At 31.6% G+C, this 16,262-nt stretch overlaps 1 protein-coding gene across 1 annotated transcript in view; it reads left to right on the forward strand.

Moving 5' to 3' along the window:
* Window positions 1–11,846, forward strand: part of DNAlig3 (DNA ligase 3) — a 63,580-nt gene extending 51,734 nt beyond the window's left edge. The window contains exons 11-19 of the mRNA XM_011063991.2: window positions 80–167; window positions 251–328; window positions 619–742; window positions 1,857–1,927; window positions 1,999–2,145; window positions 4,439–5,035; window positions 6,445–6,536; window positions 8,745–8,844; window positions 11,523–11,846. Coding sequence (XP_011062293.2) covers window positions 80–167; window positions 251–328; window positions 619–742; window positions 1,857–1,927; window positions 1,999–2,145; window positions 4,439–5,035; window positions 6,445–6,536; window positions 8,745–8,844; window positions 11,523–11,669 — 1,444 coding nt within the window. The 3' untranslated portion in view covers window positions 11,670–11,846. The remainder of the gene's footprint in view (window positions 1–79; window positions 168–250; window positions 329–618; window positions 743–1,856; window positions 1,928–1,998; window positions 2,146–4,438; window positions 5,036–6,444; window positions 6,537–8,744; window positions 8,845–11,522) is intronic.
* The last annotated feature ends 4,416 nt before the right edge of the window (window positions 11,847–16,262 follow it).

The raw sequence follows: 16,262 nt of genomic DNA on the forward strand, positions 1-16,262 counted from the left end.
AACGCTACGAATTAATTCCAACACCTAATAATTTTACATGTTAAAGCTATTTTTCTTTTTTTCTTTTTCATCTCATTAGATCTATGTTGGAGCGCAGGAACATTTTGAAGGACAGAATGACGGAGATACCGAATAGAATAATGTTGTCGGAGGTTCATGAAGTGCATGTAAAGAAATAAAAATTTTAAAAAGCACGTTAATTACTATTTACTTACAGCGGCATCGGATTACAATTCGCGTCTGATTTCAGGATCCGCGGGATTTAGTGGGAAGAATTGTCCATGTATTGAAACTGGGTCTTGAAGGTTTGGTCCTGAAAGACATCGACGTGCGTATCGATCTTGTAAACGTATTAATTTCCCACATTATTGCTGTATTCTTTTAATAATGTTATTGATATAATTAATCGAATAATCATTGCGCAATACAATTATATATGTAATATTTATTTGATTGTTTATACAAACATGTTTTTCTTGCTTTATCTATTTTTAACTCCCTGCGATAAAGTCGATAATTTATTTAAAGATAACGTTCTTATGAAATTTGTTTTGTGGATCGTTATTTAAATTTCATACCGAAATCTCCGCATTTTATTCGAAATCTCTGCATTTTCAGAGCAAATACGAGCCAGGAAAAAGGCACTGGTTGAAGGTAAAAAAGGATTATCTGTGCGGTGGTGCGATGGCTGATAGCGCAGATCTCGTAGTGCTTGGTGCATGGTACGGCACAGGCAACAAAGGTTGGTATGAGCTACGATGCAGTGCGAAAGATAATATCGTAAAGTGAAAATGTAAATCGGATATAACGTGGGATAAATATATATTTTATTAAATAATCGCAATTGTTTAAACTCGTCGAACGATACTTGGTGGCTGTGTTCAACAGAAAGCAGTTTTGCAATTGTAAAATTTTTATTTAATATGATTGATTTATATATTTAGATTTAGTGAAGAGAGTGCAAGATCAATCGTATTAAAGAATTTTGCAACAATTGCAAAACTATTTTTTCTACTTAATGCAGGCATTGTTTCATAATGACAATTAAAAATAGTCTATTATAACTTCGCTATGCAGCTTTTAAAGCTTCTGAATAATCGCAGGTTCCTTGTTGGAATCGTGACGTCAGAAGCAAGGAATGACACGTAAATTTATGCTGCAAGCCATTTGTAAATAAAGACAATTTGGATAAATCTAAATGACAAGATTGCTTTAAAATACTTGTAAAAATGGGCAGAAACTGTACTTTTCTCCCTTAATAGTCACTAAATGGTTGTAAAAGGTAAAGTAAACCTAATGTCCTTCGGGCAGAAACACGATTTGAACAGTTGTTAAAATGAATGAAATATACGCTTTTACGTATAAAATTCCAGGATAATTATGGTTTCTGCCCATTTTTAAGACTTTCATAAGTATGAGACATGTCACATTTTCACAATTAAGCAAATAATAACGAAATGGCACGCAGCACAAATTTTGTCGTCAAAATGTCACTTTTCCACGCCTATAAGTTCAATCATTTATCGTGGCGAGGCGCTGTAACACACACAAAAGTATGTGTACATGTGCTCGCTTTCAGCGCGCGAGAGCACATGTACAATGGGCTTGTGCTCGTGTGTGTGACTACGATTTCGCCACATTTCAGCAAGCCGCCGACTGATTTTGAATCGCATACTGACTACTCGGGAGCCTTAAATTGTTCAAATTTGGTAATACGGTGATAGACAAAAAATGAAATAGATAAAACGGAATTTACATGTCTAAAATGAAATTTATTTCGTAGAAAAGCGGCCGATCTTTCGCACTGACTCGATCTCCAAACTTGCTATTTCCACGTATTTTTCTTCTTTTTACAGGCGGCATGCTGTCGGTTTTCTTAATGGGCTGCTATGACGAGAGGCGCGACAAGTGGTTAACTGTTACTAAAGTAAAATATTTAATGAATTTTAAATGTTAATTCGAATTAAAGTGGGAGATTACACTCTCCTGTCATCGTAGGTACACACGGGGCACGACGATGCCACCCTGACGATGCTGCAGGATCAGCTGGACATGGTAAAAATCGGCAAGGATGTGGAGAAGCTACCGAACTGGTTGCATGCCAAGAAACCCATGGTGCCGGATTTCGTAGCGAAGGATCCCAAGGTAAGATCCAGTGAGTCGATTTACCGATCAACGTGTGAAATATTTTATTAAAATATTTAAAAAAATTATTCACATAAATATTTCATGCTGTGAACAATCAACCCATTATTGAAACTGCTCAGCGTTATTAAGGCTTCTGAGTAGTCAGCATGCGATTTAAAATCAGTCGGCGAAATGTGGCGAAATCGGTAGCCACACTCGGCGCATCGAAAGCGAACATATATACATGGGCTCGTGCTTGTATGTGTGTTTCAGTGCCTCGCCTCGACAAATGGCTGAACTTATAGGTATGGAAAAGTGACGTTTTAATGACGAAATTTGTGCTATATGCCATTTTATTATTATTTGCTTAATTGAAAATGTGATGTGTCTCGTACTTATAAAAGTCCTAAAAATGGGCAGAAACTATAGTTATCCTGGAATTTTATACGTAAAAGCGTATATTTCATTCATTTCAACAACATGTTCAGACCGTGTGTTTCTGCCTGAAATTAGGCTCACTTTATCTGCCTTTTACGACCATTTACTGACTATTAAGGGAGAAAAGGACAATTTCTGTCCATTTTTACAGGTATTTTAAAGCAATCTCGTCATTTATATTTATCCAAATTGTCTTTATTTACAAATGGTTTGTAGCAATTAACGTGTTATTCTTCGCTTCTGACGTCACGATCCCAACATGGCCGCCGCAACTACTCAGGAGCCTTAAGATTGGTATCCATAGTCGATTCTTACATTAAAACCGTTTTAAGTACACAATCATAAAAAGCCATAACCCAATCATAGAGCCGTTAGCATTTTAAAACATTAGATATTACGTAAGACAGTCTTAAAATAGACTAAGAATAGACTATGAATATCAGGCTAAGATCGCTTTTAATTCCAACATAATTGGTAGGTGTAATAAGCCTTAAACCTTATATCTTTTAAGAAATTGATCAATCACAAGCGAATATGAGAAGAATAATCGATTATAATTGATCAATTTCTTAAAGTTTAAAGCTTGCTACATTTATTGTGTTTCGAGAGACTTAAACATCATATAATATTAAAACATCTTTATTTATTACATAGTGTATGGGGGAATCTTATTATTTTAACAATATATGAAGAACAGAATTTCAAAATGCATTTTGTCCAAAATTTCATTTTTTAAATTAGAGATGGTGTCGTGTTGAAAAACTCATATTATAAGCTATTCTGAGATGTTCAGAAAGCATTTGTTTTATCATTAATTTATATGCTGAAAAATAGACATTTCGAAGTACTTTAATAAAGAAGTATAAAGCCAATGAGAGCCGACACAGTTGTAACCAAAAATAATATATATGTATGTCAATCACCAATTACAGACGTTTCGACCATAAGATTAGGTCTTCTTCAGTGTAATAATAAAATTATCGAAGTTGATACATTGTAAAACAATAATAATAATGTCAGTGAATCATCCTTAGGCTGTTGTCCAAAATTAAGAATTTCAGCCTAACGATGATTCATTGATAGCATTCGCCTATTGTTTTTATTTATAACGTATTAATTTGACTCTGATAATTTTATTGTTATACTAAAGAGAACTTAATCTTATGGTCGAAACGTCTGTAATTGGTAATTGATATATATATTATTTTTTATTACACACTGTACAACTGTATCGGCTCTCATTGGCTTTATTGATTTGATCTTTGTAGCCTTTTTCAATTTTAATTGTTATTTCGAAACACATTATGTTTTTTAACTACAGACAAATAAAATGTAATTGTTTAACATTTTTAGCAATTGTTTAGCAATTTTGTTTAATATTTCACATCCTACTGATTGGCACATTGTTACTTTCCGTAAAATGCGTAATTTTCTTGTGCGCGGAGTTTCTTTTTTTCTCATTTTCTGAAAATTACAAATTTTAAACGCATTTTGGAAGTTTCATATAAGAAATCTTGCGTTGTATCTTTCGATACTTAACTTCTAATTTTCTTTTTAAATTATTTTATTACTTGAAGTCGATGTTACATTGAGATTTTTATGAAAACGATTTAATTAAAATCCTTTATATTGTATAATAATTACTTTAAAAACTTAAAATATTTTCCCCACTTTTAAGTTTTTTTTTAAATATTACTCTCTTTCCGCTTCTTTCTATAATTAATGGACTAATTAATGATCTGTCACTGTTCGCTCTTCATTCAGCTTTTTCAAACGCAAACTACGGAACCCGTTATACTGTAGAGTTAATATACTTCGCCATTAGTCCGTCGTAACCACTAATCGTTATTTCGATGTCGGGGGGAATAAACAGAAGCAGCCGGTATGGGAGATAACGGGCGCCGAGTTTACGAACCAGGGGATGCACACCGCGGACGGCATCAGCATCCGATTTCCGCGTGTCACGCGGATCCGCCACGACAAGGACTGGTCGACGGCCACCACCCTGGACGAGTTGCGTGTTCTCTTCAAAAGGAAGCCCGAGACTGTTGATTTCGGCCGTTTGCTCGATACGTTAACTGATGTAAAGACTTCTCCAAGGAAGAAACCGTTCGATCCCATAAGGAACACATCACCGAAGAAGATCGAGAGCTCGAGAACGAACTTCTGGGATGAGCCATCGACGAGCTCTAAGGCTAAGAAGGAGCTGCCGGAAGACATCAAGGAGGAAGTCAAGGAAATACCGCTTCAGGAAGGAATCCTCAAAAGACGAAAAGGGAATAACTGCGACGAAGAATCGTCCGATAAAGTCCGGTCGGAGAGGAAGAGATTGAAACGTGAGATTAAGGGAAAAAGGGAGAATTTCTCGTCAACAAAATTAAAAAAAGAAGAAAAATCGAATTCGAGGACGGAAGGATCTTTCGAATCCTCGTTCGATGCGAGTTCTGTTGATTCGGACGTTGAAGTTACCGTAAGTGATATCGTTTATTTCTTCGATAGAAATTATTTCTCGACTTCTGCAAAATTTTATAAATTTCTTTCTTTTCAGAAAATATCGCGAATCTGTTTAATAAACATTTGTCATATTCTGTCATTTCTTCTACACGATTTGTATAAAAGTTTCCGAACTTTTTTTTCTACGAGTACGAAATGTTTTCTATTGTAAGAGTACTTATTCATCTGATATAACTTTCCTTTGATTATTTCTTTTCTAAAGTTAAAAATGAAGCTGAAAGAACACATTTTACATGGAAATTGTAAGATATAGAAGACTTGAATTGAGGTCATTTTCTCCATTTTAAAAGAAGTTTGTTAAAAATGTTTCTAGAATTTATACGATTGTTATATAGATTATAACTGTATTACAGATAGAATAATAAATAAATAAAAGTAAAAATTATATAAGAAATTAGATTTTTAAACAAAATTCGGAAATTTTTTAAACAGATTGTGTATCCCCTGTTGATTTGTCTTTACTCAATTAATTAATTTCTCATCTAAATTTCTTAAATTCTTCTTGTGAAAAAATAAGAAAATGTCCATCTCACTAATTTCTTTTAATCAGCCAACGTGTCCTACCAACGATCTTTCACAAACTTATTCTCGCTATTCGCTCAATTAGCAATGTTGAATCATCATGCCGCCGAAGTCGGTCTCCTCCATTTGTCTTCTTAGAAGTTATCTAACTGCCCCTTAAATTTAGCTACTAATATTTACAGCAAGTTCGTCACACATGTATCCACTTTTAACTTTGTTGCATTTATTTAATTGAGGTCAGCTTCGTAGTTATATATTACTTTTGCACATTAAATTTATTTATATAAAATTATTTATGTACTATAAATAATCATATATGTGCACTTTAAATTTTTTCTAGTGAAATCTCACTCTAAGAAAGTGAAAATACAACCACCTTTGAAAAAAAGTGAAAATACTTCACTTCTTGAAAAAGAGTGAATTTTCACTTTTTTTAGAATGAATTTTCACTTCAAAGGAAATCTTATTTCAAAAAGGTAAAATTTCATTCTAAAAAGAGTAAAGATCGTCATTTTTTTCCAAGAAGTGAAATATTTTCATTTTTTTTCAAGGATGGTTGCATATTTACTCTCTTGAAGTGAATTTCACTGCGAGAAATTTAGAGTATAATTATTATATTTTATTATGTAATTACGTATTATTATATATTACAATATTATAAAAAATTTTATATACTTATCATATAGACATTTATATTGATTTATTTGATACTGTTTTTCTGCATGAATTTACATTTTTTTTCTTCTTTAGCCTGTATCTCCTTTAGCTTCACGTATTATTAGATATTTCTCTCGAGTGCATTATTTTGCTTTTTTTCACTCTGTCACAACTTTTTTCTTTCAGAAATTCAGTAATGTGCTGCAAGAGGTGCGAGTGAGTCTCGCGCCTGGTTTCGACACGAGCAGAAAGAAGGACACGCGAAGGATGCTTAAAACGTATCCTTTTTCTCATAATTATTTCGATAATTCGCGGATCGCTATACTCACGGTAATTACGTTATCTTTACACTCGTATTACATTCGCAATTTCATAAAAGCTCGATGATCTTATGACGACGTGCTCGCCCCTGGTAATTTCATAAATTTTTACCACTCCCGTTCTCCCTTTCTCGCCCTTTCTCTCCTTCAATCCTCTAATCTATTTTCGAAGTAACGCAATGTTGGCCTCGTATTGACGAGGAAGTTGCATTATTGGAACTTGTAACACGCGTTCTCTATCTATGCCAAGGTTAACTTTTTTGTCTAGCCTTGCCATTATATGGAGGTTGTTATAAGGAAATCTTCGGTGTGCCACTCTGCTACAGAATTAAGCAAAACAAAACCATAACTTTATTTACACTTTCTTCTCTTGCATTGAAAGCAAAAATATTTTTTTCTTTATTTTAACAAAGTTTAATTCTTTTATTGTATTCTGTTTTACATTTGATTTAAAATAAATCATTATAAACCAAAGTATACATTAAAAAAAACATTCATTTATTTGTGTTAGAAACATTTTTATGCATTTATGAATAAAAATGTTTATTTTACTAATTTTTATTACAATATTTATATCTGGATATTTTACTATATTAATATTTGAAATTATTATAATGTACATATATAATGTACATTATAATATTATTATAATGTACGGTACATTTTTTATGTTTGAAAACTATCATATATGATTATTTTATTATTAACATTATTATTAACATTAACAGCAATAAAAATGGAGTTCCTAATAGAGATGGGATCAAATTCAATATGTACTTAAAAGCTCATAATTTAGCTTCATTTTCTAAGATTTGAATAATATTCATAAGAAATAATATTTCGTATTTTATATTTGCAAAGTAATCGATTCCAACTTGTTAGTTTCAAATCTTACAAACGAATACCTACAAGATTCAAAATATACTTACAAAATATATCGTATAGAATCGAATCTTTTACAAGTAATACTTGTAATATTTGAACTCTAACAGGGCTGTTAGCGAAATACAGAAGAAAATTTTCCTTATTTTTCTTGATTTTCCCGGTCATTTTTTTGAAAAAATTTCCTGACTAAAAATTTGAAAAAGAAAAACTTTCAATTAAAACAAAGAAATATGTCAAAATATTTTATTTTACAAACAGTACTATAAAATATAAATAGAAAATGAAATAAAGTACTTTTATTATTAATTTTAAAAACTTTAAACGTTTTTAATAAAAATTTCGTTTTGAACAAATTCATATGATATGTATGCATTTTTACTTTCGAGCATTTCGAACGTTTTCAAGGCATTTCGAACGTTTACATTTTAGCATTTAATTATAGTATAGAGTCTCTTTCATTCTTCTTAATCTTGAACGTGTTATTACACGAATATATGTACATTTGAATGTTTTATTCACTATTTGAAGAAAATGCCGGACATTTTCGTGGCATCCGATTGTAATGTCTTTATTAATACTCTTTCTTGAGGTTTTTATATTGAAATAATTATTTCATAAGTCGATTATAGTTCTACTAATCTCTTTATGCGAATCGATAAATGTCGATTCATAGTAGATACATAATTGCAAGTCCGAATATGTATTAATCTCAAAAGTGAGAAAGCATTTGTCACAAAATGTTTTTTTGCATGATTATAATTTTCATAAGTTTCGATTATACATATTTGATTTAGGTCGAATATACTTGGAAGTACTGCTACTATTTTTCTGAGTAATCATAGAGAACTTGAAACTGCTTCAACAGATTCGAACCTACTTGTAAGATACTTAATCCCATCGCTAGCTCCTAACTATAATTACTTTATAATGTAATTATAGTTACAAATACTTTTCTGTCAATGAAGGAAATATGTAATTCACGAACTATCAAGAAACAAAACACTCGACGATACAATGCGATGCAATGTGCATTATAAATCAGATTCTCGATGCGTTACAATTGCTAGAGATGTGCAGACTCGTGTACTTAGGATTATTCCCGAAAGGATCGTCTGGTTCATCTCCGCAGTAACGTCGCTGGAATCGTCCCCGCGACGTTACTGCGACGCGATCCCAGATCCATTTTCTTTGTTCATACGAGAAATACACCTCCAGGGGCGAGTTTAAAGCCACGCTGACGTCTTCAGACTACAATCTTCCTTGACAACATTCATATGTTAGACTCGGCGCCACGATAGTTACGCTGATGAACGGACACGATTCGACGGTAACCCACGTCATCCACACCCGCGCGGAAATTCCGTCCTCGGCTATCCTCGAGGTAAGTGCGAACTAGTTTAAACGGCACAATGTGTTCCCGAAGATTGTATTCGGTGTACAAATAAGTTTCCGCCGTTTGACAAAAGACGGTACCACTAGCAAGCTATGCTTAAAATTGTCTGATGTAAAACATTATATCGTAAGGTTGGACATCTGTCAACAACATAACCTTGAAATACTAGCGATTTTGTATCAGCATCATATATTTTTTTTGTGCGAAAATGCCGAGTTTTGAGCCGAATAAGCGTCATTTGCGGGAACTTTTGATTTATTTCTTTAATTTGAAGAAATCTGCAGTTGAGGCTCATCGATTGCTTGTAGAAGCATATGGTAAGGCTGTCTTAAGTGAGAAAAGTTGTCGTGAATGGTTTCAAAAATTTAAGAACGGTGAATTTGACGTCGAAGACAAAGAACGTAGCGGAAGGCCGAAAGTGTACGAAGACGCGGAATTGGAAGCATTATTGAATGAAGATTCGTGTCAAACAAAGAACTTGCACTTACATTTTGACTTACATCAATAAAACATTATGTATCGTTCTTTCACAATAAATGCTTAATTTTTGATAAAAAACGGCGGAAACTTATTTGTACACCTAATAATATGTGATTGCGTGGAGGGTACGACGAAAGGATCGGCGAGAAATTTAATTTTGAGCAGAACGACTTCGAGAAAAATCTGTTGAATAAATTTCAGAATAAAAATACTCATCTCTTACGTGTGAAAATCTGCAAATGTTTGAGTTAAAAAATATTTGAGATATAAATATCATTGGTAAGTAATACGTATAGACGTAGCAGATAAAAATTTCATGTACAGTGGTGAGTCAATAAGCAATTTTAATTTTGTCCCTAATAATCAAAATGGCATATATTAATTCCTTCAGATACAGAATAATGTTAAAAAATTTTTTCTTTTAATTAAATTAGGGGCCACTTTAATAAGTATAATAATTCATACTAATAGAAAAATAATTTTTTTCTAAATTTTGACTATTTTCCAACATGTTTATTTATTATACATCTAATCTCAGATGATGTCGATAGAAGTAAATAATGTCTCCAAATTTGTTATACATTACAATGTATACAGAATCTAAAGGAGTTAAATTAAAGTTGATTTGTGTATTATTAATATAAACTATAATTTTAAATAAAAAATAAAATCGATTCAGTATTGAATGACGAGTTATTTTAAAAGGCAAAGGTTTTATTCTTTTTTGTTTAAAATTATAGTTTATATATTGATAATATATGAATGTTAATTATTGTAGTTTAAAATCAAATAAATGAAGTATTATTTATATAAAAGATTTCTATTAATTTTTAAATATTTTTTAAATAAACTTCTATTTTTATGACATTTAGTCTAAATGTTTTTCTCTATTAATAGATAAATAATCGTTAACTTTATTTAACTTTTCCTTAGTATTTGCAATTCTCTCTCTCTCTCTTAATTACTGACTCACCCACGTATAATATTTTAGTACAATACAATATTTTTTCCCTTTAACTCTCCCCTAATACTTATTGACTTACTCATAATATATAATATAATATATTATGTTATATATCCTATAATGTAGGTATGTAATTTCATACAGTAAAAATTTATCCCCTTCAAATATACGTTTGTTGCAAAATTTTTACCGAAGGGATTACATTTTTGTTTTCATTTTTCCCTATTTATTAGCTCACCTACGTATTATACATTATATGGTTGGTATATAATTGCATATAAGTTAATTATACTTTGAGTAAAACTACTGTTTTCAAACATATATCGTCGCAATATTTTCACTGAGGGTTGCACTTTTCTCGTTCAGTCCTAAACCTAAGCGTCTCTCCGTTCGCGATAACAGTCCACTGATCCATTATCTGACGGTCGCCAGGCGGTTTTATTGTTTTTATCAGCGAAAAATCGCAGCAGCGTAGAAATTTAACACCCATACGACGGGAACAGAAAAAGTTAAAGGACCATAATCGGATTAATTGCGGTTAATACTTACTGCGGCCATTACTGTCTACGACCCCCGATGTTGAGCATTTTCCGTTTTCCTGGTAGCAAGTTTCCGGGTTTGCTCGATTAATCATCAGAGCCGATTATCGGCTGTCGCCGTTAATTTTCCATTGTTCAACTCTGGCGGTTGCGGAAAACATATATTTGCATGTCGCAAGCGGAACGTGACATGAGAACATCATGGAAATTCGCGTCGCCGTTCCACGATTTTTGCATTGAAGAACTTTTTATTCTTCCACTTTGCCCTCTCCCTCTTTTTATATCGTATTCTTTGATACAATATACAATGCTTGCACCATCAGTGCTTATCGGATTTATCAGAAGGTTTATTCGTTCTTTTCTCGTTTATTAATGGCGAGAGTCGTATGGGCGAAAACGAATAAATTCCAGCGATTGTGATTGAAAAATATATCTTGTTTTATTTAATTTAAAACCTGAGAAACGTGAATAATCATTTTCTGAGACACTTGACACATCGCTCGGAAAAGAACACGGAAAGACGAGAAAAGGATATTCCTGTAATCGGAACATTACGTTAATTAAATTCTTTCGAAATCCATTTTTGCACTTTGGCTCTCTCGCGAAGGAAAAGGCAAAATGAACGAACTTTCCGATAATAACGTGAGACATTATCGTGAAATATTGCTCTTTTCATTTGCAAGGAGTACGCGGTCTTTCCGCGGACCGTCAGGCACGTGAACGTCTCCTGGCTGGAGAAAACCGCCGCGCAGTCCAGAAGGCAGGAAGAAATCCAACACGCAGTCCAGCTGGTCGGCGATTACTGTGATTGCCCATGCACGCATCGTTAACGCAACAAATACATACACACGCATTCCGTATACGATTTATGTACAACTCGTGTTTTGTAAATGTCTTTAATAATAAAATTTGTAAATGTTAATTAAGTATGTGAAGCTGTAACAAAGCAAAATTTAAGTGTCTTTTGATGAAAATAAGAAATAAAATTAGGCAGCAAGGAAAAAGTACAGAGACTTTTTGATTGAGAATGAAATTACCTTCTTATTGTAGTTTATCCCTTTAATTCTCTGTTCCCTTTCAAGTAAGTTTCTTCGCACATTTAACACTTATATAAACACACACACACGCATGTTTTATATAGTTAAGTACGTAGAGAAAAGACTTCTGAAATACCGAGTTCATTTTGGGTAAATATTGGACAGAATTTTAAAAAATAATAAATCATTTTGAAGAGAATTTAATAAGTTTTAAGATAATGTATAAAATTTAATTCAAATTCCATTCTTTTTTTTTTTATTTAACAAAAATTTTATTTAATTAAAGAAATATAAAAAGTGAGCAAACCACAAAGTCAAAAAATTGTGCTCCTAATACGAGATGTCCCGAGAAATCGATAATAAAAAGTAAGTACAGTATTGGAATAAAAAAAAAACTTTATTTAATGTTTCTAAAATACAAACAAACACAGCCAGCGTGCGTGCAAAATGAACATGCGATGCACTGTACCCAAGACTCCTCTTCAGGTAATTGGAACCAAGCATCGCAGAAATAGGCACTCGATGTTCATTCCGGTTATCCTTTTTATTTTTGTACAATAACATTTTTACTTTTTCACTATACATAGCATAGATTATTTTAAATTAGAAATACTTTCGACATCTCGTATTACGATTTCCACGCCTTACAGTTTTATAATCATCAAGTCTAACTTCTGTAATTAAACAATTCAACATATCTCATATTTTTCTATTAATACGATCTTACTCTATCATTGCATGAAGAATTTATTCCCAAATATTTACTTATTAAATAATAAACAAGGTTTAAAGGCTCATCTCAATAAAACTTGAAGATATCCAAATTATAAAATCTTTTTTTACAACGACTGCGGGCATGATTTAATAATGAATTTTCCACTAAACAGTTTTCTATCTAAGAGCAATAAATTCATAGTGGAACCATAATACATAGTGTTTATTAGTTTAGCAGAACGCCGCTATCTCGTATTAGGCGCCTAAGGGGCTTTCCTCTACTATGTAAAAATAAAAATGAATGAATAAATAAACGAAAATCTCACGCAGGTTTTTGCAGCAAACGAGTCGCGTTTTTAGGGAATAAAATAATCTCGTTAAAAATAATTAATTCATATAAAAGAAATTGTAAATTAAGCGACAGTAGTGTCGCCAAGTGCCGTTGCATTGCCAAATTCGCGACGCTAGCTTTTTTGGAGTTATGATATCAACAAACTTTACATTAAAATTACTTCAGAAACTAAAACCGCAATCAAAAATCTAAAAATAATATTATTATGTAATGTCATCGGTATCTTTCGATTGCAACCAATTCGAATAAAATTGATGCAGCCTATACCGAGATCTGGAGATCGAGTGTGTGTGTGCGTGTGTGTGTGTGTCTGTGTGTGTGTCTGTGTTCCGAAAAGAAACTATTTCAGATTTTCAAATTTTTTTCAGTCGTACGTGGGACGCATGCATGTAAAGCATCCATTAAGCTCTTTTTCACAATGCCTTCATTCAAATAATATTATATTAAAATTAGAGTGAGAAAGAAAAAAAGAGAAGAGGGATATCAATAAAAGTTGACAGCATGATCTTGCCTTTTTTCTTAATTTACATCTTACGCTATCAACTTTTACTGATATTAGGTGATTTACATACTAACTTCTTGTACAAATCGAGATCCTTTGTTAGTTAAATGCATTTATTTCGATTTCGTTTTGTATTAAAAGGAATGTGATATTTGGTACCTTTTTCATGTACACACACATTTGATATATTTTTTCTTCTTTTAAAGAGGTTTTTTGTAGAGATCATTTTAAATCTTATCTTTATGGTACATTAAATGCAAAAAGAAAAAAAATCTTCATTGTTGGACGTGTAAAATATATTTTAATCTGAATTCTCTTGATTTCGATGATTGAATTGTAAAGCGAACTTATTTGATTGTTAAACTTTGTGTCCACGATACTAGTAATCGTTCCGAGATCTTGGGCAGAAAAAGAAATAACAAGTCACATTTGATAAATTTGGTCTGAAAAATTCTTTCTTCGTCCGAGATATCGGAGAGATTTCTATATTAGACACAAGGCAAATTAAGAGCACAAACATATAATGCATAAGAAATTGAATCAATCAAAGTCTTTTATTTCCTTTCTTTCCAATTTAAATAAAGGATTCTGATTAGATTTTCTTATATACTTTAAGCGTTATACTTTAGTCCGATTCTACAATAGGTTAGGTTTAAGCTTTCAGGTTAGGTTTAAGCCGTTCATAAGAAATGAACGAATCACAGTCGATTATTTTCCTCGACTGTAATTGGTCAATTTCTTACGGCTTAAGGCTTAAATTACCTATTGTAGATCTGGACTTATGTAAGAGTCTGTTCTCTTGAATTCAAATTTGATCAATATTTATATTGTAACTAAATTCACTCTTCGACCTCCGTCGAATATTTCTCTATGATATAGATATTATCATATTTAGTAATACACCCTCTAAGATGCTGTGTAGACATGACTACAAAAGAATATGACAAATAATTGGATACGGCATTATTATAATAATTTAGGAAATTATAAACTCCAATGCAAGATTGGTTCTTATACTACAACTGCATATTAAAATTAAAAGTACACTTATTTCGTGTTCATAAAATATTTCAAGATGAAGATATGAATTGCAGAAACGGTCCGATATGGTTATTTCACAGAAGAAGAAAGATTTTAAAATGTAAGATTTGCGATACATCTCTTTTGACTGGATATTTAGTACATCAGTTAAAGGATCATCTTAAATGTAAACATCCACATATAATAGAAGAAATACAAAAAGAATTTGAACATTCTTAAATATCGGCACGTTTCGTTATTAAACACATCAAATGATTAATGTGAAACTGCAAGATTTGTTCTTACACGTTTAATGTATTGCAAAATGATATAAATGATAATTTAGCATGTCAAGCATAGCTTAAATAAAAAAAACTAAAGGAAGCAAATAACATACAAATGCGAAAGGTAAAAGTTGGATATGACAACATTATAATAAATTTCAGAATCGTGGAATACAATGCAAACGTTTGCCGTAAAAATTATTGCAAAAATTAGTGCAAAATTTTGATAGACTGGGAAATTTTGATAGGACACATTTATTTTATGCTCATCAAATATGTAATGACAAAGAAATAAACAAACAAAATAACCAAAAGAACTTAATATGGCAATATTTCACAAAAGAAGGAAGATACGCTTCAAAATGTAGAATTTGTAATTCTTCTATTTTATATGGATTTGATACAATCAACTTAAGGAGACATATGAAAACATCCATTAATAATCAAATGATTAATGCATCAAATGCTAAAGTACAATGTAAGATTTGTTGTAAGAAGTTTAACATGTTTAAAGTAGTGATTTAGCGAACCACTTGTCCAAACATGGCATAAATAAAAAAATTAAAAAAAAAGGAAATGATATGAATACGAATCAATTAGAAGAAAATAACGAGTAACTTCTCGTCAGACCGATAGACATATTCGCATTCGAAAAAATAAAAAAAAATGACAATGATAAATATTACAAATACTTGTGTTTTATCCTCCTTTAATCGCTCATTATTAATATGCACTCATATATATATAACGAATACATAAGAAATTAAATATTTAATATTTGTTTATCGTAAAAATTATAAACATTTGAGTCTGATATTAAAAATGTGTGTTTTATAAATTTTATCAATATTTCAATTAAGTAATTTCATTTAATCGATATCAAAATCAAATAATACAAATTTACTATAATATACTTAGTATTTAAATATTTAATAACTGAATTAATAGCTATTCGGGCAGTTTATCTATTGGAGTAATTTTGGATTCAAGCATTTTTTATTTCCAATAATATTTTAAATATTTAAATAATAAGAATTCTTTGATGCGATTATAAAATAATGTATTTGAGTGAGAAACGTTGTAGTACTAATCACAACTATATTCCAACTTTTTATAATCTAATATTTATTTCGTCTTATTTGCAGATTTACTTTTGAATAGGATACAGAGATTCCAATAAATTTTGAAAACAATACATGAAGCAGCAATAAACAAATTTAAGTGGCTAAAATGCACGTGCGTGCGTGCGCGCGTGCATATATATATTATACATGTAGGATAATGATTTTGGATTGTCTAAGGGTTTGATTACACGAGGCGTGGTGTTGAGAATAAAGAGAAGCGTTTATTACACACGGCAAGAATTAACTGTTAGATTAACAAAGATTTCATATATGCAGTAACGACACACTCGCTTGCTCGTTCTCGACTGCTGCGTTTCCTTTTTCCCCACTTTTCCTTCCAAGATTGCCAGATGACTAAAGCTGAATTTCCCTATATTCGGCATGAGTTTT

Source organism: Acromyrmex echinatior, chromosome 17 (genome assembly GCF_024713525.1).
Source record: "Acromyrmex echinatior isolate Ae372 chromosome 17, ASM2471352v2, whole genome shotgun sequence".
In the NCBI taxonomy this organism is placed as follows: domain Eukaryota; kingdom Metazoa; phylum Arthropoda; class Insecta; order Hymenoptera; family Formicidae; genus Acromyrmex; species Acromyrmex echinatior.